Source organism: Leucoraja erinacea, unplaced genomic scaffold (assembly GCF_028641065.1).
Source record: "Leucoraja erinacea ecotype New England unplaced genomic scaffold, Leri_hhj_1 Leri_711S, whole genome shotgun sequence".
Classification (NCBI taxonomy): domain Eukaryota; kingdom Metazoa; phylum Chordata; class Chondrichthyes; order Rajiformes; family Rajidae; genus Leucoraja; species Leucoraja erinaceus.
In genome coordinates, this window is record NW_026576632.1 from 19454 (window position 1) to 47342 (window position 27889).

The window sequence follows — 27889 nt, forward strand, 5'->3', positions numbered from 1 at the left end:
AGTCTTACTGCACCCACCTATATACCTATATCGTATTACATGAACGCGTGTTCCTCAACCCGATGCCGATTACATTTATATCATCCGAACCAGGGCGTATTCTCGTTGAACATTCCATTCAAAGACATTTGGACGCTTGTACGTACAAAATCTGTTTAATTACCGCAGCACTAAAAACTTACCGAGCAGTTCTCTTGGGTCAGATCATCATGGTCACTGTTGGTGTTGGTTCAGTGGCCGGTGGGGGCCGCAATGTTTATTTCAGATTAAATGTGGACATTGCGTATCCTCCAGGCAGTGTTGCCAAAGCAGGCAACATATGCTTCACCTCTGTTTGAAATGAGATTAATTCTGGCTGGAAGTGCCAACTGACCACGTCATCAAATGCACGATGGTTGGACATTCTTCATTTTATATTTTTATTTAAATTTGGGGGACAAAATTACACGATTACAACCACCCATTGTGCCATTAAGCTAACACACACCTGTATAACATGACATGCAAATTAACATGACATTTAGAATGATTGGTCAAACTTAATAATTTAGATTCTGGACACAGCAATAGATTTGGTATCAGGGTGTGTTTGTGGTCAGGATGGCAGGGGAGGTGGAAGAAGGTTCTCAATTTAGGTGGGGGAGTGGGTCACACCAAGAGTGCACAGGAACCTAAAGTGGGTTCTGTACACACTGATCCTAATGGCGATATCCATGTTGGTGGTGCAACACCAATCTGAGATGTCGCCACAATTCCTCCCTTTAAAAACGTCACTTAGAAACAGCCCCCCTGCCCCTGGAGTAAGTGAGTATGATAATATGGAACTATTCTGCACTGTGACGCTGCACAATTCAGTTTCTTGCCAGGTCGTATGCTTATATGCCAAAGGAGTAAAAGTAGGCCATTTGGCCCATCGAGTCCATTCTGTCATTCAATCATGGCTGAGCTATCTTTCTCCCTCAACCGCATTCGCCAACTTTCTCCCCATAACCCTTGACACCCATACTTATCAAATATCTGTTAATTTCCACCTTAAAAATACCCAATAACCAGGCTTCAACAGCCATTGTGGCAATGAATTGCACAGATTCACCAACCTCTGACTAAAAAAAAAACCTCATCTCCTTTCTAAAGGTACGTCCTTTTGTTTTGAGGCTATGCCCTCTGGTTTAGACTCTCCCACTAATGGAAACATCCAGGCCTGTCACTATTTGGTAAGTATCATTGAGGTCCCCCATCATCCTTCTAAATGTCAGCGAGTACAAGCCCAGTGCCGCCAAACACTCAACACAGATAAGGCGCTGGTCAGACCGCATTTGGAGTATTGTGAGCAGTTTTGGGCCCATATCTGAGAAAGGGTGCGTTGGTGTTGGAGAGGTTCCTGAGGAAGTCTACATGAATGATCCCGGGGATGACTGGGTTAGCATATGATGAGTGTATGACGGCACTGGGCCTGTATTTGCTGGAGTTTAGAAGGTTGATGGGAACATCAATGATACTTACCGAATAGTGAAAGGCCTGGATGTTTTGGAATAAACCAGCAACCAAAGTTCTTTGTTTCTATGTATCGAGAATCCTCTGTGGAGAGTCTCCTCCCAATTGTCTGCAGATGGTCCAGGGTTTGGATTCATAAAACTAATGGGCCCTGTCCCAGAGCACCAGGAGGACCATTCCTCTGAAAGCTACATTTTCGAATAATATACATCCATAAGATTTTACAAACTTTAAAAAAAAGGAAACAATTACTGATTTGATCACAGGCAGGTTTGAGAAGAGTGGATCTCCTAGTTTTCCCTCTACTTCTGTTAAGGTTCACTTCTCAAACAAACAACTCACAATGGGTTAGGTAAACCAACTCAAGCTTTACTGATCATCAGTCGGCAAGATGGGCAGGGATACAGAGTCAAGTATGCAACAGACACTTGATTCTCCTGAGCCACCCCTCTAATGAATGAAGACATACGGCATATTTTATAGTGTTTTGGAAACATGGTCACATGCTTATACAGAGTTGCAATAATGACATTCAACACAATACTCAAATCAATCAGGCTGAACCCATTCAAAGCATACTTGTTACAATACAATACACTTGTCATACTGTGGTTATATTGATCACAAACGGTTGATCACAAAACATCTTCATAACAGGAAACAGGTCCAGCATCTGCAGTACCTTCTGAAACAATGTAAGGATCTTTATCAGTTACCCACGGAAGTTTCTGTTTACCCAATTTCCAAGTCCACAGAAAACAACATCCTCTCCCACTGTAGTTAATCGTCTTTTCCTTGGGCATAACAGGAAACACTATTATAAAAGCTTGGTATGCAGGCCTCTAGCTCCCTGATCCCCATAGTTCCTCTAATATTGTACAGAATTATAAAACTTCATTTTATTCAGAACCCAAAAAAGTCAAGCTAAACATTTACTTAATAAGATATTTTACACTACAATTATTACATAACCAGGATATTCTCATTTCATCTCATCTGGTTTTAACACACAGCTGATAGCAGGGTGGACAGAGGGTAATTTGGTATCTAGCTTCCCTGTAGTTGGGTCGCGGCTTGTTTTCCGGGAGAAAGAAGGTGAAGTGTTGGAGCAAGGACGTGAAGAAGATGAAGAGCTCCGTCTTTGCCAGCTGCTCCCCCAAACACACACGGTGACCTGTGGGGTGAGGGCAAGAGTGGTTAGTGAACCGAGAGAGGGACTGGCAGGGCCACACTGAGTGGACAGAAATGAGTTCCCCCACGGTCTAGAGTCAACCTGCCTTAACCTACTCTGCCCAATCTCTCAGTATACTCCCAGCCTTCATCAATGTTAAGCAAATATTCATTCTGCTTATTTTAAGTCAACATAAATTGTGCTCTTTCAGCACTGGGCTGACCATTAAGTATTATACCATTTGACTTAAATTTAGATGTTAATGAACTGAACTTTATACATCCAGCAGTAAGTTCCCCAACTCCCTTCATGCAATGCAGAAGATGGAGTTAGATATCCATAATCACAGCTACCTCTTTTAATACATTCAGGAATCGATAAATCCCACATTACCTGCAGAGAATGGGATGAAAGCTTCTGGCTTCATGAACATCCTGTCCGAAGTCAGGAAGTGTCCCGGATTAAACTGATGTGGAGTCAACCAAATGTCTTCATCATACAAGACTGAGGTAATGTTTGGAATGATCATTGTTCCCTAAAAGTCATTTAAGGAGACAAATTAGTCAGCAACAGGACCTGCAGACAATGGGGAGTTGTCCATCTGTGCCACTACTGCACAGAGCGAGTCAAACATTCAAGATTAGCTCTAGATTGTACCTTAGGAATGGTGTAACCCATGACCTCTGTGTCTCTGTATGTTTGATGAGGCAGTGAAATTGGAACAATATTTCCTAAGCGTTGGGTTTCGTGGATAACTGCGTTAGTGAATGGCATTTCCTCACGGTCTTCCAGCTTTGGCTTCCTCCCGTTCCCAATGACTCTGTCGATCTCCTCATGGACCTGGGCTGCAGGAACAAAGCAAGAACTCATTTTCAGTTTTGGGTCACTAAAGGTGCTGGTGTCTTCGTTGTATCTGTCACTCTCTCAAAATGTCCCAAAAAGTGTTCCTGTAAAAAGAAATTCTGGTAATATAGTGACTAATCTTAACATAAGAACTGCATCAACCAATTCAAGATCGCACAAATGTCATTGGAATGCAGATTTAAATAATGGGTTTTCATGGACTTCGGCTTTCAAGACCTGGTGTTGATAATGGAATCATTATAATCAGTGTTTTAGGCTGAAAATTAACTACTATACTAGAGGTCCGCACAGTCACGCAATGGTAGAGCTGCTGCTTTACAAAGCCAGTGAACCAGGTTTGATCCTGAAAAGTGGGTGCTGTCTGTGCGGAGTTTGTACCTTTGCACCGTGACTGTGTGGGTTTTCTACAGGTGCTCCGGTTTCCTTCCACGTTTCAAAGATGTGCACGTTTGATTGGCTTCTGTAAAATTACCTCAAGTGTGTAGGATGCGAAAGCGGGCTGACATGGAACTTGTGTGGACGGGCGATCGATGGCCAGTGGTGACTCAGTGGGCTGAAGGGCCTGTTATCTTTAAACTCTAAACTACTTGTAGATACCTTTTCTAAAACCCTTCTTCTCCCTCTTTTAAAACGTTCTCACTCCTCCTCCATATCTTGCATCAACACAAGAGCATCCCTGATAATGTGGCAGAGACATTGTTACACTTACACTGTATATCAGGATGGAGTACCATGAAGAGCAAGGCCCAGTTTAGGGTGGTGGAGGTGGTCTCTGTACCCGCAGCAAAAAGGCTCAATAATGTCCCGATCAGCGTGGGCTCCTGGAAACTTGTGTTGGGAGTGTGTTTCATCTAGGATGCAAAGAAGAGAACCAGTTAAGATGTAGAATCAAAGATAGATCATAGGAACGGTGCTGAAGTCAGCCATCCTGTGTTAAAAGTGCCTTGAAACGGTATAGCACACAGGTGAGGTGACAAGTGAAGATGAACATCCAATTCTGGGGAGAACACCCAGAGAATCCTGGGAAAAAAATCCTGAAGAGCATCAGCCACAAGATTACACTGCTGAGATCTTGAGGAGAATTGAGAGAAGACTTGAAGAAGGTCCTCGGAACCTGGACTAGTGAAGACTGGGTACAGACAGAGAAGATAACCAGGCAAGAGCAGAGAGAAATTGATGTAATATGGAGCAAATGCAGGGAAATTGGACCAGTAGAGATACAATGGTCAACGTGGTTAGTTTCTGTGAAAGTCCAGGATGATCTCTGAAAGTGAACCTGCACATAGACAAAGTAATTCAGAAGGTAAAGACATAGCAAGAGGATTTTTAGTAGAACTACCGTGATATTTTGTTACATTATGTTAGGCCCATGCTAGACTGCGTCTGGCCTCACATTCAAGGGCAGGACAGGCAAACAACAGCAAATGTAGGGCACTTCAATTATCTTCCCTTCCCCAAGGGGGCAACAGCATGGGAAAGGATGGGAAACACGACCACATAAAGCACTGTGCCTGGAATACCCCAGTAATCATCACCTACCTTCTCCATTTGTATAAAGAAAGCATCAATGAAGTCCCTGGGATCATCTGGATCCCATGAATCTTTGTGCCTTGTGATTATTTCTTGCATAAACTGAGAGGCTTTCTTTTGGTTTTCAAATATTTTCTGTTGTGGGCCCGGGAGGTGTCGAACAAAAGGCAAGGCATTTATCAGCTGAAACAAAGACAGGATTTGAAATTAAATACATTCTTCTCAATCCTCTGAGTTTTCTTAAAATATTGAACGAAAAGTTAGTTGTCACCGTCATACAGTGAGGGAGGATGTGACGGTAGGTGTGGGTTTATTATTGTTAGGCCTGCTAGGGTGACAGGCAGTGGCAAGTGATGTCCTCTCTGCCTGACCATCACTGGAGGCTGTGGAATGTCCTGGTGAGTTACTGCCTTGGACTGTCTTGTCAAAGTGGTAATAATGGGTCAAATCGGTTTGCACACTCTGGTGGGAATATTGAATGTGGGAAGTTGGGAACAGTGTTCAGTATCAAGAGGACCAAAGGGCTGTTTAATAAAAACTATTCAGGACACCCGGGAGAATCGAGTGGCTGGTACATTGGACAAGCAGTGATGTCTCAATGTGGGAAGCCTCACTCAGATTCTCTATGTCCATGGGTGGATGGGTTGTCAGGCAGCAGGGCCGGTCCAAGCAGGATCCATGACAGAGCCTACGTTGGTAGCTGCCAACGCCAGTGGCCGAGACCCTCGCTCCGGCAGAGGTGCTACTGACTGAAGGTTAGTGAGTCACCAGGTATTGAGATAGTTGATGCACCTTTGGAATCAAACACAACTTGAGATCCTGCATCAGCACTGGGTCAAAGAGCCCTCCTTCACTCTCTATAACCCAGATGTCCAATTTTCCCACTCCTATTACAAGGGTAAACGTTTAGTTGATTTGTTGAAGTTCAGCAGAATAGATCCCAATATCATAATATCATCACCTGTCACAGGGTTGTCATAATATATAATGCATTTCTGACCATCTTAACTATTTGGACTCCAGAAGATCACTTGGTTTGTATTCTCCTGGAGCGATTGATCATTCAGATTCAGATTCAGATTCAATTTTAATTGTCATTGTCAGTGTAAAGTACAGAGACAACGAAATGCATTTAGCATCTCCCTGGAAGAGCGACATAGCAAATGATTTGAATAAATAATAATAAGTGTCCGGGGGGGGGTGGTGATTGGCAGTCACCGAGGTACGTTGTTGAGTAGAGTGACAGCCGCCGGGAAGAAGCTGTTCCTCGACCTGCTGGTTCGGCAACGGAGAGATCTGTAGCGCCTCCCGGATGGTAGGAGGGTAAACAGTCCATGGTTGGGGTGAGAGCAGTCCTTGGCGATGCTGAGCGCCCTCCGCAGACAACGCTTGCTTTGGACAGACTCAATGGAGGGGAGCGGGGAACCGGTGATGCGTTGGGCAATTTTCACCACCCTCTGCAATGCCTTCCGGTCGGAGACAGAGCAGTTGCCCTACCATACTGTGATGCAGTTGGTAAGGATGCTCTCGATGGTGCAGCGGTAGAAGTTCACCAGGATCTGAGGAGACAGATGGACCTTCTTCAGTCTCCTCAGGAAGAAGAGACGCTGATGAGCCTTCTTGATCAGAGTAGAGGTATTGTGGGTCCAAGAGAGGTCATCGGAGATGTTGACTCCCAGGAACCTGAAGCTAGAAACACATTCCACCTCCGTCCCGTTAATGTGGATGGGGGTGTGCGTGCCGCCTCTGGACTTCCTGAAGTCTACAATGAGTTCCTTGGTCTTCTTGGAGTTAAGGGCCAGGTTGTTGTCAGTGCACCATGCTGCTAAGTGCTGGACCTCCTCCCTGTAGGCCAACTCATCGTTGTTGCTGATGAGGCCAATCACCGTTGTATCATCTGCATACTTGATGATGGTGTTAATACCATGTACAGGTGTGCAGTCATAGGTGAAGAGGGAGTAGAGGAGGGGGCTCAGCACACAGCCCTGTGGAACGCCGGTGTTCAGGGTGAGGGTTGAAGAGGTGTGCTTGTCTAACCTTACAGGCTGGGGTTTGTTGGTTAGAAAGTCCAGTATCCAGTTGCAGAGGGAGGGGTCGATGCCCAGGTTACCGAGTTTGGTGATCAGTTTTGATGGTATAATGGTGTTGAATGCTGAGCTGTAATCGATGAACAGTATTCTTACGTAAGTGTCTCTGTTGTCGAGGTGGGATGAGGGTTGAAGTTGCTAGAACTATCACACAGGACCGGTGGCATCATCTCCTTCTGCCATCTCCTTTCACTTGGAGCAGACTCCGTGTCCAGGGCATTGTCTACTGCAACACATGTGTACTGGACATTGCACTCTTCTCTTTGGAAGGACACCAGTTTGGAAGATGACCTGGCAGTTTGTAGTGGAGTAATCCTTTGAGAGCTGAACCAGATAGGAGTCAGCACCAGAATAATTTGCTACTGCGTGTTACCACCAACAACCTCACCCCAGCTCAGCCTCTTCAGGGCACAGTTGTGCATTTATCCACCCGTTTCATTGCCTTATACAGTGAGCAGCAAGAGGAGAAGGACTGAGTGGATCTTCACTCAGATACTCAATTAAGGCATGCGTCACATGCCAATATTTGGGGAGTAAATCCCCTTAGACACAATATTGGCGAGGGTATGCGCTGGTGTGCCATGAATGGATGAGGAGGGGTTCCGCAAGAGACATCGCGAACATTTCTCTCCATAAATGCTGGCAATCTGTCTTTGAGGTCCTATTTTCTAATATATGATCCATTATCACTACTTGATAATATTAGGGAAGAAAACACGCATCAGAATTGGGAAGTAAGTAAACGAGACGTGGACTCAAGGAACTGTAGATGCTGGTTTACCAAAAACACACTGTGCTGGTTCAGGTAGCATCTCTGGAGAACACGCAGAGGTGATTTTTCAGGTTGGAAACCAAAGGGAATTGATGACTTTGTGGTCAAGATTGCAGATGAAACAAAGGTAGGTAGGGGGGCAAGTCATGTTGAGTTGGCAGGGAATCTCCAGAAAGACTTGGACATGTTGGGATAGTTGACAAATAAATGGCAAATGGACTGACTGGTCATGTACTTTGATAGAAGGAATAAAGGCATAGAATAATTTGTAAATGGGAAGTGGATTCATAATTTAGAGATGCAAAGGAACTTGGCAGTGCCAGTGCAGGATTCCCAAAAGGTTAGTTTACAAGTTGAGTTTGTGGTAGGGAAGGCAAATGTGATGTTAGCATTCATTTCAAGAGGTCTGGAATATAAACGCATGGATGTAATCCTAAATCTTGATAAAACGCTGGTCAGACCTAATTTGGAATATTGTCTGCTGTTTTGGGCGCCATATCTGAAGAAGGATATGCTGGCGCTGGAGAGGATCCAAGGGAGGTTTATGAGAATGATTGGATGGTTGTATGAGTAGTGTTTGATGACTCTGGAGCTGTACTCAGCCTTATGGCTGCGATGGAATAGTTGACCTAATCATTGATGGATTCATTCGCTGCTCATGAACCCATGTCAAAGATTCAAAGGTTAGTTTATTGTCACATGTAGCAATTAAGGTTCAGTGAAACTCAAATTACAATATGTTAATGAGAGTCTGGAGAGAAAGAACACAAAGAAGGGAATCTTCAGGAGATGCTCAGTAGATTAGGCAGCGGTCGTGATGTTAGAGAAAGATAACTCAAGTAAAGGTTATGTTCCCACTCCAACATGTGTGCCTGTGGCCTCCTGTAATGTTATAATGGGGCCCAGTGTAAACTTGAGGTGTAATGCCTCGACTGCCATTCAGACACATTCCAACCTTCTGGACTCAATATCAATCTCAACAACTTCACATAACTTGCTTCCTCTGTTTATATCAGAACCGTCCAGTTCTGCTGCAAGTTACCCATTTGTAATATTCTCTTCTCTCTACTACCACCGGCAGGAGTACATTTGACATGAATTTATGGGCAGCGCCCAACATTGCCCACGAGTGGTACATCATCAAATGAATAATCGACCTTACCTGGGCCCAAAATCCACCTTGCAATACAAAGCTTTCATCAAGTATGCCCAACAATTCATGGAACGTTTCGTCATGATACTCAAAACGTTCTCCAAAGATAATCGAACAGATAATATTTGAAGTTGCATAAGTTAAATGGATGTGAGGATCAAAAGAGCCACCTGAATGAATGAGGGGAGAAAAAGGATGGTTAGATTTTTTTCCCCTCGAGTATTGATCATACAAACGGTATGGAAGTAGGAAATTGCCCGCAGCAGTGCTACAATGAAAATAAGGCAGTGGCTTCCTCAGGATTGACTCACCTTGATCACCTTCAAATGCTTGGTTTAAAAATCCAGCTTCTTCCACAATTCGCAATTCAAGAGACTTCTTTCCGAGCCCAAAATTTTTCAGCGTCAAAAGTGCAAATCTTCTCTGCGCTTTCCACCAGTCACCATACTTTGCGAGCACAATACCTGGATGGAAGTAGCAGGAATATTGTTTCATTCATAGACAGACACAAAATGCTGGAGCAACTCAGTGGGTCAGGCAGCATCACTGCAGAACATGAGAATGTTGTTTCATTCATATTTGTTTTCAGCCAGTCCTTAAACTAGATCCTATGGAAATTGGAGGAATAACCAAGGCCCTCCTTGTGGTGGGGGTTAGGCACACTGTTCCTGCAATGCTGCTTTCTCATAGTATACAATTGTGTTACAATTCTGCGCCATGAGACAAGATTAAGCAATCTATAGGATTTTCAGTGACATAAAGACCTGGGAACATGTGGACAGGAAGGTCGCACTGATCAACCTGCTGGGTCCCAAAGGCTGTGCATTGGCAGTTCCATTTCTTCATTTCATTGAATTGCTGTAACTAATGACAGGAGTAGAAGCCCTCACCCGCAATTCAAGAGACATTAAAAGGGGATTTGTTCATGTGTATGTCATAGGAACAGAATTAGGCCATTTGGCCCATCAAGTCCACTCTGTCATTCAATCATGGCCACATTCTGGATGGGGGACACACACACGCACGCAGGCTTATGCAGTTTGCATGGAATTTGGTTAAGAACTGTCAAGTTCTCACGTAAAAAACTGGCCAAATAGATTACAGCCAATAGATTACAAACCAAATAGACAAATTGAATTAAAATTGGTTTTGTATTTGGACACAGAAGTGTGTAAATGTAGTAGTTTATGTGATTGGAAGCTGTGGTGTACCACAGGGACTGTACGGAGACTCTGCTGCTTGTTATATAGATTAATGATCTAGATATAATGATCCTAAAATTAATACATTTGATTAAAAAATGGTGTTGATAGTGATGAGGATAGTCTTGCACTAGTTATTATTGCACTCTTATCTTTTGTTTATTTGTTATGTGTGTAATTATATATATATGTGTGTGTGTATATATATACACACAGTGAATATATATATTTTAGTAGGTTTAAAGGTGGAAAAATCTTTTGGATCTGAGATATATTCAAGGCTGCTCTAAACTGCTGGGCCCGTGACAGAAATGTTTAAATCTTTAAGGCCAATCATGAGGTGCCATGTGACTTGATGAGAGCAAATGTGATGCATTAATTGAAGCAAGGCAGCAGGGATAAGCCAAGGAACAGAAATAACCCTCCACCACCACCCTCTGCTTCCATATACCAAGCCAATTTTCATCCAATTTGCCCATTTGGTTTGGTTCCCAATGGCTCTAATCTCTTTGGCCAGTTTCCCACGTGGGGACTTGAAAAGATCTGACCAAAGTCTATGCACGAAACAAAAGCTACACTGCCTTTCTATCCATTTATTACCTCTAAAAAAAAAAATCAATCAAGTGTGTCACACCACATCTTTACCTAAAAAAGGCACGTCATTACAGCCATGCCAACAGTTGAATCTGACAATTCCTGCTCGCTCGGAGACCTGGTGCCCACTTCACACTCACCTTCTCCAATCTGCTTAAAGATCTTTTCGTATATTGGGAGGTCTGGTCGATCCGCAAAATCTTCTGATTTCTTCACCAGTGCCTCTTTCAGGGCCTTGTAGCCGCTCAACACCACCACATTTTTCCACCCAAAATCTAAACTCATCACATCGCCGTACTTCTTCTGCAGCTTAAAGTGGAGGAGATGGGAGAAAGCATGAGGCTGTCATTGAAACTTTACTCATGGAGGCCAAATGCAACATTGAACAAAGACAGAACAGTCGCTAATTTCTCACCTGATGCTGCACTGGTTTATTCCACAGACTTTACTCCTATTGTCTCCTATCTGACACCCTTTTGTTTCTTTTTCATATCCCGCTTTGTTATTGACTCCACTCATCTGCCAACATCCCCCGTCCACCTATCACTTTACCCTGCCCAACTCTCTTTCCCAGCTACTGCCGACTACTATCATCAGTCTGAAGAAGGGTCCCAACCTGAAAAGTCACCTGCCGATGTCTTCTACAGATGCTGCGTAGAAAGCATTTTATTAGGGTGCACTAATTCATGCTTTTGGAACAGCTCCATCCAAGACCGCAAGCAATTGCAGAGAATTGTGGACGCAGTCCCGACCATCACACAAACCGATCCTCCCTCCATTGACTCCATTTACACCTAGGCAACGCCAGCAGCATAACCAAGGACCAGTCACACCCTGGCCACCCTCTTCTCCCGTCTCCCATCTGGCAAGAGGTATTGTAGGAGCCATTTATGTTTATGTTAGCTACTATTGGCATATTATATTATTTTGTCTCGATATTTCTAGCAGTATTATTTTGAACACTTGGGGTCGGGCATTTGATACATAGAAGGACGTTACATATATTATATTGGACAGGGAGCGACCAGATCAGACCAGGCACAGAAGATGGAGAGAACACAGTTCTCACCAGAGCAAGAGAACAGAAAGCTACAACTTGGATGAGAATAAGGAGGACCTGGTATGTTCATCTCTTTGTTTGTTCAACTACTTCAATAAAGAATCAATTAAATAACACCAGGAAGATATGGTCTTTTAATCTGGTTGAGATCACTCCTACCTACCTACCTGTGTAGTATTAATGGCAGCAGAAAGTTGGACTTTGGAAGAAATTGCCATTTAAGTGAGAACTCGTCTCCATGAGTGAAACTGGAGCTTGTGAAGGCCTGGGAACTTTGATACAGCCTGTTATAACCTACAAGAATGCAGCTGACCTTGGTGATTTCATTCCATTAACTGCTTCAACTTCTGGGTCCCAGTTTCCCAAACAGCAGAATGTCATGGCATCTTTGGGATTGGTTGGTATATCGGAGCCCAAACTTTGAAAACAAAAATGTTACATGTATAAATAGTTCTTACATTCAGGAACCTGGTTAATTAAGTGGTGGGATTATTTCCAAAGAGAGACACAAAATACTGGTGTGACTCAGTGGGACAGGAATGGGTGGCGCTTTGGGTCAAGACCCTTCAGACTCAGTCTTCAGATCTGAAGAATGGTCTTGACCCAAAACGTCACCCATTCCTTCTCTCCAGAGATGCCACGGGGGTCTGGATCAATCGCTGACAAGTCACGGGCCCCCGGCGTAGTCATGTCCGTTATTGGAATTTTCGGCAGAGCGGCCATTCGGTGAGTTGACTAGTAGGCGACACAGCCTTTCAGTGAGTTGGCGTTTTAGCAGAGCGGCCTTTCGGTGAGTTTGCTTTTAGTCGTCCCACCCTTTTAGTTAGTTAGCGTTTCGTCTTCATACACTTTTGGTTATTTGGCGTTTTGGCTTAGTTTCCATTTTGTTATTTGTCTTCCACTCCTTTGCTTCGGTTTCTCTTCCTTCAATGCCCCGTCTGCACACGCAGATATCAAAGCAATGTTTCATCAGGTCAAGATACCAGAAAAGCATATTGACTATTTGCGATTCCTGTGGTGGCCTGAGGGTGGTGTGCAGCAAGATCTTGTTGATTACTGCATGGAGCAGTGCCATCACCAAGTTGTTTGCATTAAGGAAGATTACTGAAGACAGTGAAGCTCACTTTCCAGCAGAGGTGACAAACACAGTAAAGAACAACTTCTATGTAGATGATTGTTTAAAATCCTTGCCTTCGGAACAGGAAGCAGTTCGAATGGCAAAATACCTGACTTCCCTCTGCCAAATGGGAGGATTCATGCTGTCAACGTGGATCAGCAACAGCCACAACAGTATTGGCATCCATTCCACAAAAAAACGGAGCCAAGGAGACCAGGGAGTTGGACTTGGACAAAGACAATCTGCCTATGGAAAGAGCACTGGGATTGCACTGGTGCGTTGAAACAGATATGTTCAAGTTCAGAATTGCAACACAGGATTGACCATGCACAAGACACGACATTTTGTCCGTGGTTGGCTCTATAAACGACCCTTTAGGATTTCTAGCACCATTTACTCTGCCAGCAAAGCTGATTATGCAGGAGCTCTGTAAGGAAAGACTCGGTCGGGATGAGAACATATCCCAAACCTCTCAACGATTGACAGGATGGATAGCAGATCTCAACAAGATGTCAGAATTTAAAGTGGGCCGGTGCATGAAGCCCGCTAATGTTGGTAAAATCAGATATACATACAATACAATTTATTTGTCACTTGAACCTCATGGAGGCTCAAATGAAATGTTGTTTCTGCAGTCATACACACATGGAAAAAAAGACCCAAGACACAACACAATTTACACAGACATCCATCACAGCGCATCTCCTCCTCGCTGTGATGGAAGGCAAAAAAACTTATCTCCCCCCTGCACTCCCCATTCCCCTCCCGATGTCAGAGTCAAAGCCCCTGGCGGGCTCTAGCAAAGTCCCGCAGCCGTTGAAGCCACGCCGGGCGATGATGTAAGGCCCCGCTCCAGGCACTCCTCGACCCCGCGACTCGGGCAGGAGAAGTCGCCGTTGCAGAAGCCTCGAAAAGCGGGACCCGCGGGCTCCCGATATTACTGTCTGCCAGACCTGCGGTAAACCTCCGGAGGTCGGGTCGCAACACAGCAAGTGAAAGTGGCTACGGTACTGTTTCATATCCGAGACGGGAAGATGATAACAAAGATATGTCTGCTCCAAGGAGCCATAGAAGAAGATCGAAGAATCACTAAAAAATATTAAGTGCCAACACGCAGTACAGACCTTTGTTTTTGATTATATGTAAAGCTTTTCTAGCTCCTTTTCATGTTTATCGGTAATTATTTCGTTATATACGTATTTACGTTTAAGCTAGCTACTGTTGACATTATATTATTTTGTCTAGATATTTCTATCAGTATTATTTGAACACTTAGGGGCGGGCATTTGATGCATAGAAGGGCGTTACCTATATTATATTGGACAGGGAGTGACCAGATCAAACCAGGCACAAAAGGATAGCATGCAACAAACGTTTTTCACTGTACCTCGGTACAATTGACAATAAACTAAACTTAAACTCCTCGAGTGATACTGTCTGATCTGCTGAGTTAGAGAATTTCACGTTGGCAAATGGTGTCAAGATCATTGGACAGAAGCAGAGAGAGACCAAGGGTTAAAGGTGGTCCCGGGTGCGCGGCCGCTTCCTTCCCACGGTCTCTCTCCCTCTCTCTCTCTCCACTCGCTGTGTTTACCTTTGTGAATGACAGGTGCGGGTTGTGCAGATCCACTTGCAGAAGGTTGCCGATGAAAGGCAGAGCCCGGGGCCCGGGAGGGTAGTTGCCACACTTCTTCCACCTCTTCATCAAGTCAAGGGCCAGGGCAAAGACGATACAAAACACGGCCAGCGCCGGGAACCCGCCAAACACCCTGAGCACGACCCCGGGGAGAGCCGAGAACTCCATGTTCACCGGAGATAACGAGCGGCAAACTCACTGTGAGCGGGGAGCGAGGGGACAACAGGAAACTTCACTGGGAGACGCCCCCACTAACGCCTTTGCTCTCACGCTCAGACATTGCACATTGACGTCCACACGCGGCTGGGTGTTGGAGCAGATATGATGCTCCTTCCCTTCACAGCCCGTGGCTTCTCTGGTCCAGTGGGCGGGTCTGACCACGTCTTGAACCAAACACTTTATGTCCGAGTGTTCAAGAAGGAACTGCAGATGCTGGAATCGAAGGTACACAACAATGCTGGAGAAACTCAGCGGGTGCAGCAGCATCTACGGAGCGAAGGAAATAAGCCACGTTTCAGTCTGAAGAAGGGTTTCGGCCCGAAACGTCGCCTATTTCCTTCGCTCCATAGATGCTGCTGCACCCGCTGAGTTTCTCCAGCATTTTTGTGTACTTTATATCCCAGTTCGTTACATGAAAGTGTGTTGCTCAACCTGTTGCCGGTGCATTCACATTCTCCCAATCAGGGCGTATTTACAGTTGAAAATTCAATTCAAAGTTGTTGCATGCCCGTACTTGCAAAATGACTATCCTTCAAATTACCGCAGCACTAAACAAGCTGTAAAATGTGTGGTTACTCGTTAGCATTGAGAGAGCAATGCTCTTGGTTACTGTGGTGTTGATTGTAGCCACAATGTTTATTTTAGAGCAGCGCAGATGTATCCAAATTAAACGTGGGCTTTCCTGTTTGAAATGAGATTAATTCTGACTGGAGGTGCCATCCGAGCAGATCATCAGTTGCACGACAGTTGTACATTCTTTATTTTACTTTTTAAAAACAAATTTACAACAACCCGTGCCATTAGGTTAACACACGTCTGTATATCAGGACGTGCAAATTAACATGCCATTGAGAATGGAGTTTCTCCAGCATTTTTGTCTACCTTCGATTTTCCAGCATCTGCAATTCCTTCTTAAACATGACATTGAGAATGATTGGTCAAACTGCACAATTTGCTGAAATGATTTGATCAATTTTCTCATAGATGGCTTGTAAAGTTTCTGTTACTTGTTCGCTCGAGTTGTACAAGTTAATGTGGGAGGTTTTGTGAACATATTGAAAGAAAGTCTGAACAAAAGATTTGTTGCCTGGAAACTGGTTGGTGGCCGTCAAGGCACGCAACTCCGGGGAATTTCCACAGTGCAAGGCGTCGTTGCAGAATGCATACAAATAAACTAAATGGGGTCTGGATCTCCGAGGGCAGGAAGCACACGGGTTCTCATGGGCTCCCACGATGGGTGCAGGGGTTGGGTCAAAGGTCAGGGTTAAGCATGCCAACATAGAAACATAGAAATTAGGTGCAGGAGTAGGCCATTCGGCCCTTCGAGCCTGCACCGCAATTCAATATGATCATGGCTGATCATCCAACTCAGTATCCCGTACCTGCCTTCTCTCCATACCCCCTGATCCCCTTAGCCACAAGGGCCACATCTAACTCCCTCTTAAATATAGCCAATGAACTGGCCTCAACTACCCTCTGTGGCAGAGAGTTCCAGAGATTCACCACTCTCTGCGTGAAAAAAGTTCTTCTCATCTCGGTTTTAAAGGATTTCCCCTTTATCCTTAAGCTGTGACCCCTTGTCCTGGACTTCCCTAACATCGGGAACAATCTTCCTGCATCTAGCCTGTCCAACCCCTTAAGAATTTTGTAAGTTTCTATAAGATCCCCTCTCAATCTTCTAAATTGTAGAGAGTATAAACCAAGTCTATCCAGTCTTTCTTCATAAGACAGTCCTGACATCCCAGGAATCAGTCTGGTGAACCGTCTCTGCACTCCCTCTATGGCAATAATGTCCTTCCTCAGATTTGGAGACCAAAACTGTACGCAATACTCCAGGTGTGGTCTCACCAAGACCCTGTACAACTGCAGTAGAACCTCTCTGCTCCTATACTCAAATCCATTTGCAATGAAAGCTAACATGCCATTCGCTTTCTTTACTGCCTGCTGCACCTGCATGCCCACCTTCAACAGGATGGATCGCTGGTGTGAGGTCGATTCTGGAGACAGCCATAGGTTAGGTGAAGATGGAATAAGTTTCTCTATTTAGGTGGAGGAGTGGGTCAGGCCAAGGGGGCACAGGTACCTGAAAGTGGTGCTGTATACTCTTACCATAATGGAGATGTCCGAGTTGGTGGTGCAGCACCAATCTGACATGTCCCCACTATTCCTCCCTTTAAGTACGTCGTTTTTGAGAAAGCCACGCCAACAGTCGAATATGACAATTCCTGGTCGCTCTGAACCTGGTGCCCAGCACTGCCTCTGCAGCCCACTTCACACTCACCTTCTCCAATCTGCTGAAAGAGCTTTTCGTATACTGGGAGATCTGGTCGGACCGCAACATTTTCCGATTTCTTCACCAGCGCCTCTTTCAGGGCCTTGTAGCCGCTCAACACCACCACGTTTGTCTTCCCAAAGTCCAAGCTCATCACATCGCCGTACTTCCTCCGCAGCTTAAGGTGGAGAAGGGAGAAAGCATGAGGCTGTCATTGTAACTTTACTCATGGAGGCCAAATGCAACATTGAACAAAGACAGAACAGTCGCTATTTTCTCTCCAGACACTGCACTGGTTTATTCCATAGACTTTACTCATATTGTCTCCTATCTGACACCCTTTTGTTTCTTTTTCATATCCCGCTTTGTTATTGACTCCACTCATCTGCCAACATCCCCCACCCACCCCCCTCACCTGTATCCCCCTGTCACTTGTCAAGCTTTACTCTGCCCAACTCTCTTTCCTAGCTATCTGCTGATTACCACGATCATTCTGAAGAAGGCTCCTGACCTGAAACGTCTCCCGCCGATATCTTCTACAGATGCTGCGTAGAAAGCATTTTATCGGGGTGCATCAATTCATGGTTCTGGAACAGCTCCATCCAAAACCGCAAGCAATTGCAGAGAATTGTGGACGCAGCCCAGACCATCACACAAACCGATCCTCCCTCCATTGGCTCAATTTAATCTGAGGCAAGGCCAGCAGCATAATCAAGGACCAGTAGCACCCAGGCGACTCCCTCTTCTCCCCTCTCCCATCAGACAAGAGGTATATAAGTGTGAAACCTCACACATCCAGATTCAGGGACAGTTTCCTCCCAGCTATTATCAGGCAATTGAACCATTGGTGTCAAGGCCATTGGACAGAAGCAGAGGGAGACCAAGGTTTAAAGGTGGTCCTCGGTGCATGGCCACTTCCTTCCCACGGTCTCACTTCCTGTTCCTTGTACCTTCCAAAGAGTCCACCAGGCACTATACTGGAAGTTGGACAAATTTATACTGGACAATTTTTACATTTATCAAGCCAATTAACCTACAAACTAGTACGTCTTTGGAATGTGGGAGGAACCCGAAGATCTCACAGAAAACCCACGCAGGTCACAGGGAGATATACAAACTCTGTACAGGCAGCGCCCATAGTTTTCCTTTGCAAATGGCAGGTGCGGATTGTGCAGATCCACTTGCAGGAGGTTGCCAAGGAAAGGCAAACGCCTCCATTGCCATGCTGTGAGAACGGAGAAGTTGAGAAGGAGTTTCTTCCCAGAGGCCATAAACTCCTATCTCACCAGGGACTAACTTTACTGTACCACTCTACTGCTTTTTTTTTTTAAATTGCCGTTTTGTTTTTTTTTCCCCCTTTTTCCTTCCGCCCACAATATTTAATGTGTAAAAGATTATGTGATTCTGTTCCATTCTGTTCGTAGTTTGTTTGGTTGTTTGTTTGTTTGTTTTTTTGCACAAAGTCCTCGAGCATTGCCACTTTTTATTTCACTGCACATCTCGTATGTGTCTGTGACGAATAAACTTGACTTGACTTGACTTGACAGAGCCCGGGGCCCAGGAGGTAGGTATGTTGCAAAGCCTACCTGAAGCGTCGCTGAAAATCTGTCCCAGCCCGTGTGCGCGATTTTGGCGCCGTTTAGAGGGGGCGGGTTTAAAACGCAATTTTCCCTAGGCTGTTCCAATCGAGGATGTTCAGCCTAGTTAATTATTAACGGAAAATCGCTGGAATATTCCGTCGCTTTAGCTATTATTAGTTTTAAAGGCTTTATATAATTGTTGTAGTAGTTTAAAAATTAACCTCTAAACCCACGACCACCGGCAACCGGCAGGGTCTCATACAGCAGACAACAGAAGGTAGGCTGTTTGTTTTTACATTAAAAAGGGCTTCTTAAGATCCCTTTATACAAAGTTTAATGTTGCGAGTAGCTAATTTGGGCCCCATTATATCCCGCAGTATTTTTCTGGGCATTTGAGGGCACAAATCTAGCGCAATGTGAACGTTCTAAACCAGCGCGTTCACAGGAACCCACTAGAAAGCTGATTTAAATGGACTTTAATTTACAGCAATTGAACACTAAATTCCTTCCATTTAGCCTATAAATTAATGTAAATGAGATTTAAAAATCATGTTTTATTGTGAATTATTTGTGAATATTATTTGGACACTTAGGCTATTTAAAAATGTTAATCATTTATTAAGAAATAGATAGATGTTTAGATCTAGTAATTGAAGTTTGAAATTAGCTCCAATTGGGTAACTAACTAATTATATGCTTTAATTTCAGGTCACCCAAGTAAGATTGATTTATATTTGTTTCAGAATGCTTCAATCTATGATAACTGAAAATTTCATTCAGTTCTCTTAATTTTTAAGAAAGTTATGGGCTTTTGACTGTCCACGATCACAGCTTTTTTGTTACGTCCATAGAAAATCAATATGGAACAAGATGCTAATTTCCGAGTATGAAAATGGCCATAACCTTTTAAATACTTGAGATATGAAAGTGAATTAGGTGTCAAATTAAACTTCTTTTTATGCTTCATCTGATGGGATAAATTGCAGACTTGATTTTTAAAATCTCAAAATTTTGTAACATTGCTACAGGAGGGTAGTTGCCACACCTCCTCCACCTCTTCATCAATCAGAAAATTGTTCTGGAAGTGGCGGCGCTGGTGAACGGCTGCGGCTCGCCTGCAGTCCGTTTGTTTTTACTTTTTTGTGTTGTTTTTGGTTTTTAGGTTGTGTTTATGTGGCTGGGGGGTTGAAACGGGGCTTGCTGTCTCTCCCTTCGGGGGAATGCGACTTTTTTGTCGTATCCCCCTTCTCTGCCTCCGTCTGCGCTGAGGCCTAATGGTGGAGCTGGCGACCTCGAGACTCCGGAGGCAGAGCCAGTCAGGACTTGCCCTGGGCTCGCTCCCGTGAGGGCGGCCCAGCTCGGGGCTGGAACGGCGCTCCTGTGAGGGCGGCCCAGCTCGGGGCTGGAACGACGCTCCCGTGAGGGGCTGTGACGCTCCCATGAGGGGCTGTGACGCTCCCGTCGGGGCGGCCCAGCCTGAGGGTGGAACAGCACTCCCGTGGTAGCGGCCCAGCTCAAGGGAGGTACAACGCTCCCGTCGGAGCTGCCCAGCTCGCTCGAGGGAGGAACGGCACTCACGTGAGAGCGATCCGGCTCGGGGCTGGAACTGTGCTCCGGTGGCTGGGACGGCGTTCTGGCAGCGGTGACCTGAGTCCGGGGTTCAGCTGCGGGCCGGCGGCTGCATCCGCTGGACTGGAGGGCGGCAGCTTCGACCACCCCGGGCCGCGGTGTTTGAGCCGGCCCGTTTGCGGGGTTCAGTGAGCCGCGGGACTGAGCGGGAAGAGGAGGGAAGAGACTGCAGCCCTAAGATTTTTGCCAGTTTAGGGTGGTGGAGGTGGTCTCTGTACCTGCAGCAAAAAGGCTAAATAATGTCCCTATCAGCTTGGACTCCTGAAAACTTGTGTTGGGGGTGTGTTTCATCTAAGATGCAAAGAAAGAACCAGAGTTAAGATGTAGAATCAAAGATAAATCATACGAACAGTGCTGACATCAGTCATCGCATTAAAAGTGCCTTGAAACGATTTAATGGCAGTTTCTATATCTTCTCAAATTCCAACTTCGATAGCCATTACTAGTCGGGAATGTGATGGAGCTATAGTTTACGCACTCACCGCCCTCTTATGATAGCAAAACAAATCCTTCAGACATTGCTTCTTGATTAATTTGTTTTTATTGAAGTAATACATAACAAAGATATAACTCCTAACTTTCTGTTCTCAGTAGCTGTTCCATTCATAGTATATAAATCATATGAGTGGCTTATAAGAGTGTGGCGTCTTGTGTGATCGTGAGATCGTGGTAAAAATGAGCCTTCACATCCCTCGAGACAAACTAAAACTCAAATCTATGAGTCTGTGCTAGTCTCATCCAAAGTAGACACACCCTTCTACATATGAAATCCCACCTACAAAAGTACAGACGTATAAACTAAAAATATTAGATATGGCTATAATATACTGACTTAAGCTTAATGGTTGCTACATACCGGCCCCTAATTGTTCCACGTAACAAAAGCTACACTGCCTTTCTTACCATTTATTTGCTATTTTATTACCTCTAAAAAGATTTAATCAAATGTGTCACACCAGATGTCTACCTAAAAAAGCCACGTCATTACAGCCACGCCAACAGTTGAATCTGACAATTCCTGGTTGCCCTGAGCCTGGTGCCCAGGCACTGTCTCTGGTGCCCACTTCACACTCACCTTCACCAATCTGCTTAAAGATCTTTTCGTATATTGGGAGATCTGGTCGACCCGCAAAATCTTCTGATTTCTTCACCAGCGCCTCTTTCAGGGCCTTGTAGCCGCTCAACACCACCACGTTTGTCCACCCAAAGTCTAAGCTCATCACATCACCGTACTTCTTACGCAGCTTAAAGTGGAGGAGATGGTAGAAAGCATGAGGCTGTCATTGTAACTCACGCACGGAGGCCAAATGCAACATTGAACAAACACAGAACAGTCGCTAAGTTCTCACCAGACACTGCACTGGTTTATTCCACAGACTTGACATCTATTGTCTCCTATCTGACACCCTTTTGTTTCTTTTTCATGTCTCATTTGTTATTGACTCCACTCATCTGCCAACATCCCCCGTCCTCCTATCACTTGTCGAGCTTTACCCTGCCCAACTTTCTTTCCCAGCTATCTGCCGACTACTACCATCAGTCTGAAGAAGGGTCCTAACCTGAAACGTCACCCGTCGATGTCTTTCTACGAATGTTGCGTGGAAAGCATTTTATCGGTGTGCATCAATTCATTGTTTTGGAACAGCTCCATTCAAGACTGCATGCAATTGCAGAGAATTGTGGACGCAGGCCAGACCATCACACAAACTGATCCCCACTCCATTTAAACCTAGGCAACGCCAGCAGCATAATCAAGGACCAGTCGACCCTGGCCACTCCCTCTTCTCCCGTCTCCCATCTGACAAGAGGTATTGTATGAGCCATTTATGTTCATGTTAGCTACTGTTGGCATATTATATTATTTTGCCCAGATATTTCTATCAGTATTATTTTGAACACTTGGGGGCGGGCGTTTGATGCATAGAAAGACGTTACATATATCATATTGGACAGGGAGCGACCAGATCAGACCAGGCACAGAAGCTGGAGAGAACACAGTTCCCACTAGAGCGATAAAACAGAAAGCTACAACTTGGATGAGAATAAGGAGGACCTGGTAAGTTCATCTGTTTGTTTGTAGAACTACTTCAATAAAGAATCAGTTCAACTGGAAATCACGACTGGAAGATCTGTCCTTTTAATCTGCATAAGATCACTCTTACCTACCTGTGCAGTAATGGCATCTGAAAGTTGGACATTGGAAAAGGATGAAATTGTCAATACAGGTGTGAAACCCCACACCTCCAGATTGAGGGACAGTTTCTTCCCAGCTATTATCAGGCAACTGAACCATTGTATCAACAACCAGAGTGCAGTCCTGAGCTGCTATCTGCCTCATTGGAGACCATTGGACCATCTTTGATCAGACTTTACTGGACAGGGCAGGCCTTAAGCCAATTAGACCAATTGCTCACAATTGGGCCCCGCGCCTAAGGGTAATTTACTCTTGGCTCGGGTAGATCTATCCCGGGCAGAGGGGGGAAGAGAGGGGTGGAAAGAGGAAGACGGGGAGGGGTGTGAGGGAGAATGGAGAAAGGGGGAGATGGGTTGTTCCCTCATGGTCCCGGGGCAGTGCTCCTGCCCCTCCAGTCGCCGTGCTTCACTCACACAGCCTCGACTCCACCCCTCTCTCTCCCCGGGAAGATGCAGTGAACAATACGGGGAGGGCCGGGTTTGGGGCCCTCTCCCTCCCTTCTCTCCTTCCCTCCCTCCCATCACTTCTTCCCTCCTCTCCTTCCCTCCCTCACTCCTCTCTCTTTTTCCTTCCCCCCTTCTCTCCCTCCCCCTTCTCTCCTTCCATCCACACACACACACACACACACAATGCGCAGCCAACTAACACACACACAACTAAGTTAGGATGGGGTAGAAGCCCAAAGGGTAGGATGGGGCTGAAGCCCAAAATATTATGCCTGGACTGGTTTTTTCACCAATGGTTATTGGTTTTCCAGTATCTAGTTAATTAAATTACTTTTTTTTTCATTTCAGTCACTAAAACAAGTGGTATTGTAACTATGTACTTTTCAGAGGCGATCTACACATTTAGTTTGCTACTTGTAGGCTTACATGTATGCAATTTTATATTAAAATGTAGCTTAGATATGTTTGGTCCATTAACTCGCATGTACTTTTAAGCGCACATTTTGATTACTTCCCATTCTACCAAAAATATATAATATTATAGACTTTATTTATATAATTCTACAGACCTTGGCTGGGAACCTGGCTCACTAAAATTGTTCCCAATTGGGCCCCGCACCTCCTAAGGCCGGCCCTCTTACTGAACTTGCACTAAACGATATTTCCGTTATTATGTATGTATGTGTACACGGTGGATGGATCGTTTGTAATCATGTGTGGTCTTTCCGCTGACTGGTTAGCATGCAACAAAACATTTTCACTGAACCTCGGTACAATTGACAATGAAAGAAACTTCTCGAGACATACTGCCTGACGCGCTGAGTTACCTAAAATTGGAGAATTCAATGATGGGTTACAAGATACCCAAGTGGAACATGAGGCGCTGTCCCTCACTTTAGCAAATGGTGTTACGGTCACTGGACATAAGCAGAGAGAGACCAAGGGTTAAAGGTGGTCCCGGGTGCGCGGCCGCTTCCTTCCCACGGTCTCTCTCCCTCTCTCTCTCTAATAACCATATAACCATATAACAATTACAGCACGGAAACAGGCCATCTCGACCCTTCTAGTCCGTGCCAAACACATAATCTCCCCTAGTCCCATATACCTGCGCTCAGACCATAACCCTCCATTCCCTTCCCATCCATATAACTATCCAATTTATTTTTAAATGATAAAAACGAACCTGCCTCCACCACCTTCACTGGAAGCTCATTCCACACAGCTACCACTCTCTGAGTAAAGTTCCCCCTCATGTTACCCCTAAACTTCAGTCCCTTAATTCTCATGTCATGTCCCCTTGTTTGAATCTTCCCTACTCTCAGTGGGAAAAGCTTTTCCACGTCAACTCTGTCTATCCCTCTCATCATTTTAAAAACTTCTATCAAGTCCCCCCTTAACCTTCTGCGCTCCAAAGAATAAAGCCCTAACTTGTTCAACCTTTCTCTGTAACTTAGTTGCTGAAACCCAGGCAACATTCTAGTAAATCTCCTCTGTACTCTCTCTATTTTTTGTTGACATCCTTCCTATAATTAGGCGACCAAAATTGTACACCATACTCCAGAATTGGCCTCACCAATGCCTTGTACAATTTTAACATTACATCCCAACTTCTATACTCAATGCTCTGATTTATAAAGGCCAGCACACCAAAAGCTTTCTTTACCACCCTATCTACATGAGATTCCACTTTCAGGGAACTGTGCACAGTTATTCCCAGATCCCTCTGTTCACCTACATTCTTCAATTCCCTACCATTTACCATGTACGTCCTATTTTGATTTGTCCTGCCAAGATGTAGCACCTCACACTTATCAGCATTAAACTCCATCTGCCATCTTTCAGCCCACTCTTCCAACTGGCATAAATCTCTCTGTAGACTTTGAAACTCTACTTCATTACCCGCAACCCCACCTATCTTAGTATCATCTGCATACTTACTAATCCATTTTACCACACCATCATCCAGATCATTGATGTACATGACAAACAACAGTGGACCCAACACAGATCCCTGTGGCACCCCACTCGTCACTGGCCTCCAACCTGACAAACAACCATCCACCATTACTCTCTGGCATCTCTCTCCACTCGCTGTGTTTACCTTTGTGAATGACAGGTGCGGGTTGTGCAGATCCACTTGCAGAAGGTTGCCGAGGAAAGGCAGAGCCCGGGGCCCGGGAGGGTAGTTGCCACACTTCTTCCACCTCTTCATCGTCAAAGGCCAGGGCAAAGACGGTGCAGAACACGGCCAGCGCCGGGAACCCGCCAAACACCCCGAGCACGACCCCGGGGAGAGCCGAGAACTCCATGTTCACCGGAGATAACGAGCGGCAAACTCACTGTGAGCGGAGAGAGGCGAGTGGATGCCAGGAAACTTCACTGGGAGACGCCCCCACTGACCCCTTCTCTCTCACGCAGACATTGCACATTGACGTCCAGATGTGGTTGTTGTGTGCGGTGGGTGTTGGAGCAGATATGAGATCAAACACAACCTGCTCCTTCCCTTCACAGCCCGTGGTCTCTGGTCCAGTGGGCGGGGGAGCCCGACCCAGGTCCGGTAACCCCACGTCTTGAACCAAACACTTTATATCCGAGTTCGTTACATGAAAGCGTGTTGCTCAACCTGTTGTCGATGCATCTGCATTTTCCGAATCAGGGCGTATTATAGATGAAAATTCAATTCAAAGTTTTTGCATGCCTGACTATCCTTCAAATTAGCGCAGCACTAAACAAGCTATAAAAAGCGTGGTTACTCGTTAACATTAAGAGAGCATTAGGTCACTCGTTACCATTAGATCAGATCATTATGGTCACTGTTGGTGTTGCTTGGGGCCACAATGTTTATTTTAGAGCAGAGCAGGTGTATCCAAATTAAACATGGACTTTCCTGTTTGAAATGAGGTTAATTCTAAGTGGAGGTGCCATCTGAGCAGATCATCAGTTGCACGACAGTTGTACATTCTTTATTCTACTTTTTAAATTCAAGTTTGGAAACAAATTTACAACAGCCCAATTGTATTGTCATTTGAAACTCAAATGAGGTTCAAACGAAATTTGGTTTCTGCAGTCATACAACAAGAAAAGAACCAAGACACACAACCAAACACAATTTACACAAACATCCATCACAGTGAATCTCCTCCTCACAGTGATGGAAGGCAAAGTCTTGTCTCTCCCTTGTGTTCCATTCTTCTCCCGGTTAAAACCCCCGGCGGGCGATGTCAAGTCCCGCGGCCGTTATCAGGATGTGCGAATCAGCATGACATTGAGAATGAAGATTGGCTAAACGGCACAATTTGCTTAAATTATTTGATCGATGTTCTCATAAATGGCTTGTAAAGTTTAATTTATTTGATCACTCTAGTTGTACAAGTTAATGTGGGAGGTTTTGTGAACATATTGAAAGAAAGTCTGAACAAGAGAATTGTTGCCTGGAAACTGGTTAGTGGCCGTAAAGGCACGTCCCCACTATTCCTCCCTTTAAGTACATCGTTTTAGAAACCCCCCCCCCCCCGCCGCCCCTGGTGCAGGTGAGTATTCCCCCCCCCCCCCCCCCCCCCCCCGTGCAGGTGAGTATGATAATATAGAAATATTGTGTACAGTGACGCTGCACGGTTCAGTTTTTAGCCAGGTGACCCCAGCGGTATGAACATTGACTTCTCTAATTTCATGTAGTCCCTACTATCTCCTCCCCTTCTCACCTCTCCCTCAGCCCACTGTCTCCACCTCTTCCTTTCTTCTTCCCGGCTCCCCCACCCTCACATCAGCCTGAAGAAGGGTCTCGACCTGAAACTTTGCCTATTTCCTTAGATGCTGCCTCACCCGCAGAGTTTCTCCAGCTTTTTTGTTTACCATATAACATATAACCATATAACAATTACAGCACGGAAACAGGCCATCTCGGTCCTACAAGTCCGTGCCGAACAAATTTTTTTCCCCTTAGTCCAACCTGCCTGCACTCATACCATAACCCTCCATTCCCTTCTCATCCACATGCCTATCCAATTTATTTTTAAATGATACCAATGAACCTGCCTCCACCACTTCCACTGGAAGCTCATTCCACACCGCTACCACTCTCTGAGTAAAGAAGTTCCCCCTCATATTACCCCTAAACTTCTGTCCCTTAATTCTGAAGTCATGTCCTCTTGTTTGAATCTTCCTGCCTCCTTCCTGCCTACCTTCCTGACAATTAAATAGACTATTGACTATTGACTCAAAGGGAAAAGCTTGTCCACATCAACTCTGTCTATCCCTCTCATCATTTTAAAGACCTCTATCAGGTCCCCCCTTAACCTTCTGCGCTCCAGAGAATAAAGACCTAACTTATTCAACCTATCTCTGTAACTTAGTTGTTGAAACCCAGGCAACATTCTAGTAAATCTCCTCTGTACTCTCTCTATTTTGTTGACATCCTTCCTATAATTGGGCGACCAAAATTGTACACCATACTCCAGATTTGGTCTCACCAATGCCTTGTACAATTTTAACACTACATCCCAGCTTCTATACTCAATGCTCTGATTTATAAAGGCTAGCATACCAAAAGCTTTCTATACCACCCTATCTATATGAGATTCCACCTTCAAGGAACTATGCACGGTTATACCCAGATCCCTCTGTTCAACTGTATTCTTCAATTCCCTACCATTTACCATGTACGTCCTATTTTGATTTGTCCTGCCAAGGTGTAGCACCTCACATTTATCAGCATTAAACTCCATCTGCCATCTTTCAGCCCATTTTTCCAAATGGCCTAAATCACTCTGTAGACTTTGGAAATCCTCTTCATTATCCACAACACCCCCTATCTTGGTATCATCTGCATACTTACTAATCCAATTTACCACACCTTCATCCAGATCATTG

At 45.0% G+C, this 27889-nt stretch overlaps 1 protein-coding gene across 3 annotated transcripts; it reads right to left on the minus strand.

Moving 5' to 3' along the window:
• Positions 1-425: 425 nt before the first annotated feature.
• LOC129694571 (cytochrome P450 2D26-like) lies at positions 426-25473 on the minus strand. Of its 3 annotated transcripts, none has more exons than XM_055631300.1 (9): positions 25122-25473; positions 11008-11176; positions 9383-9535; positions 9081-9241; positions 5069-5242; positions 4239-4380; positions 3323-3510; positions 3059-3200; positions 426-2668 (listed from the first exon to the last, which is right to left on the minus strand). In XM_055631300.1, the coding sequence occupies exons 1-9, from the start codon at positions 25230-25232 to the stop codon at positions 2487-2489; spliced, it is 1422 nt and encodes a 473-aa protein (XP_055487275.1). In that variant the 5' UTR covers positions 25233-25473; the 3' UTR covers positions 426-2486. The 3 variants fall into 3 exon arrangements, with proteins under 3 accessions (XP_055487275.1, XP_055487274.1, XP_055487273.1); XM_055631299.1 differs by lacking the exon at positions 25122-25473 and adding an exon at positions 14639-15031 and having other exon boundaries at positions 11008-11170; XM_055631298.1 differs by lacking the exon at positions 25122-25473 and adding an exon at positions 14639-15029 and having other exon boundaries at positions 427-2668.
• Positions 25474-27889: the final 2416 nt, after the last annotated feature.

Excerpts from the sequence above, each read along its gene's own strand:
- LOC129694571 (XM_055631298.1), bottom strand. The coding sequence starts at position 14,848 with ATGGAGTTCTCGGCTCTCCCCGGGGTCGTGCTCAGGGTGTTTGGCGGG. Across the intron at positions 4,381-5,068 it reads TCTTTATACAAATGGAGAAG|ATGAAACACACTCCCAACAC; the intron begins GTAGGTGATGAT and ends TTTGCATCCTAG. Across the intron at positions 2,669-3,058 it reads TTTCATCCCATTCTCTGCAG|GTCACCGTGTGTGTTTGGGG; the intron begins GTAATGTGGGAT and ends CTCACCCCACAG.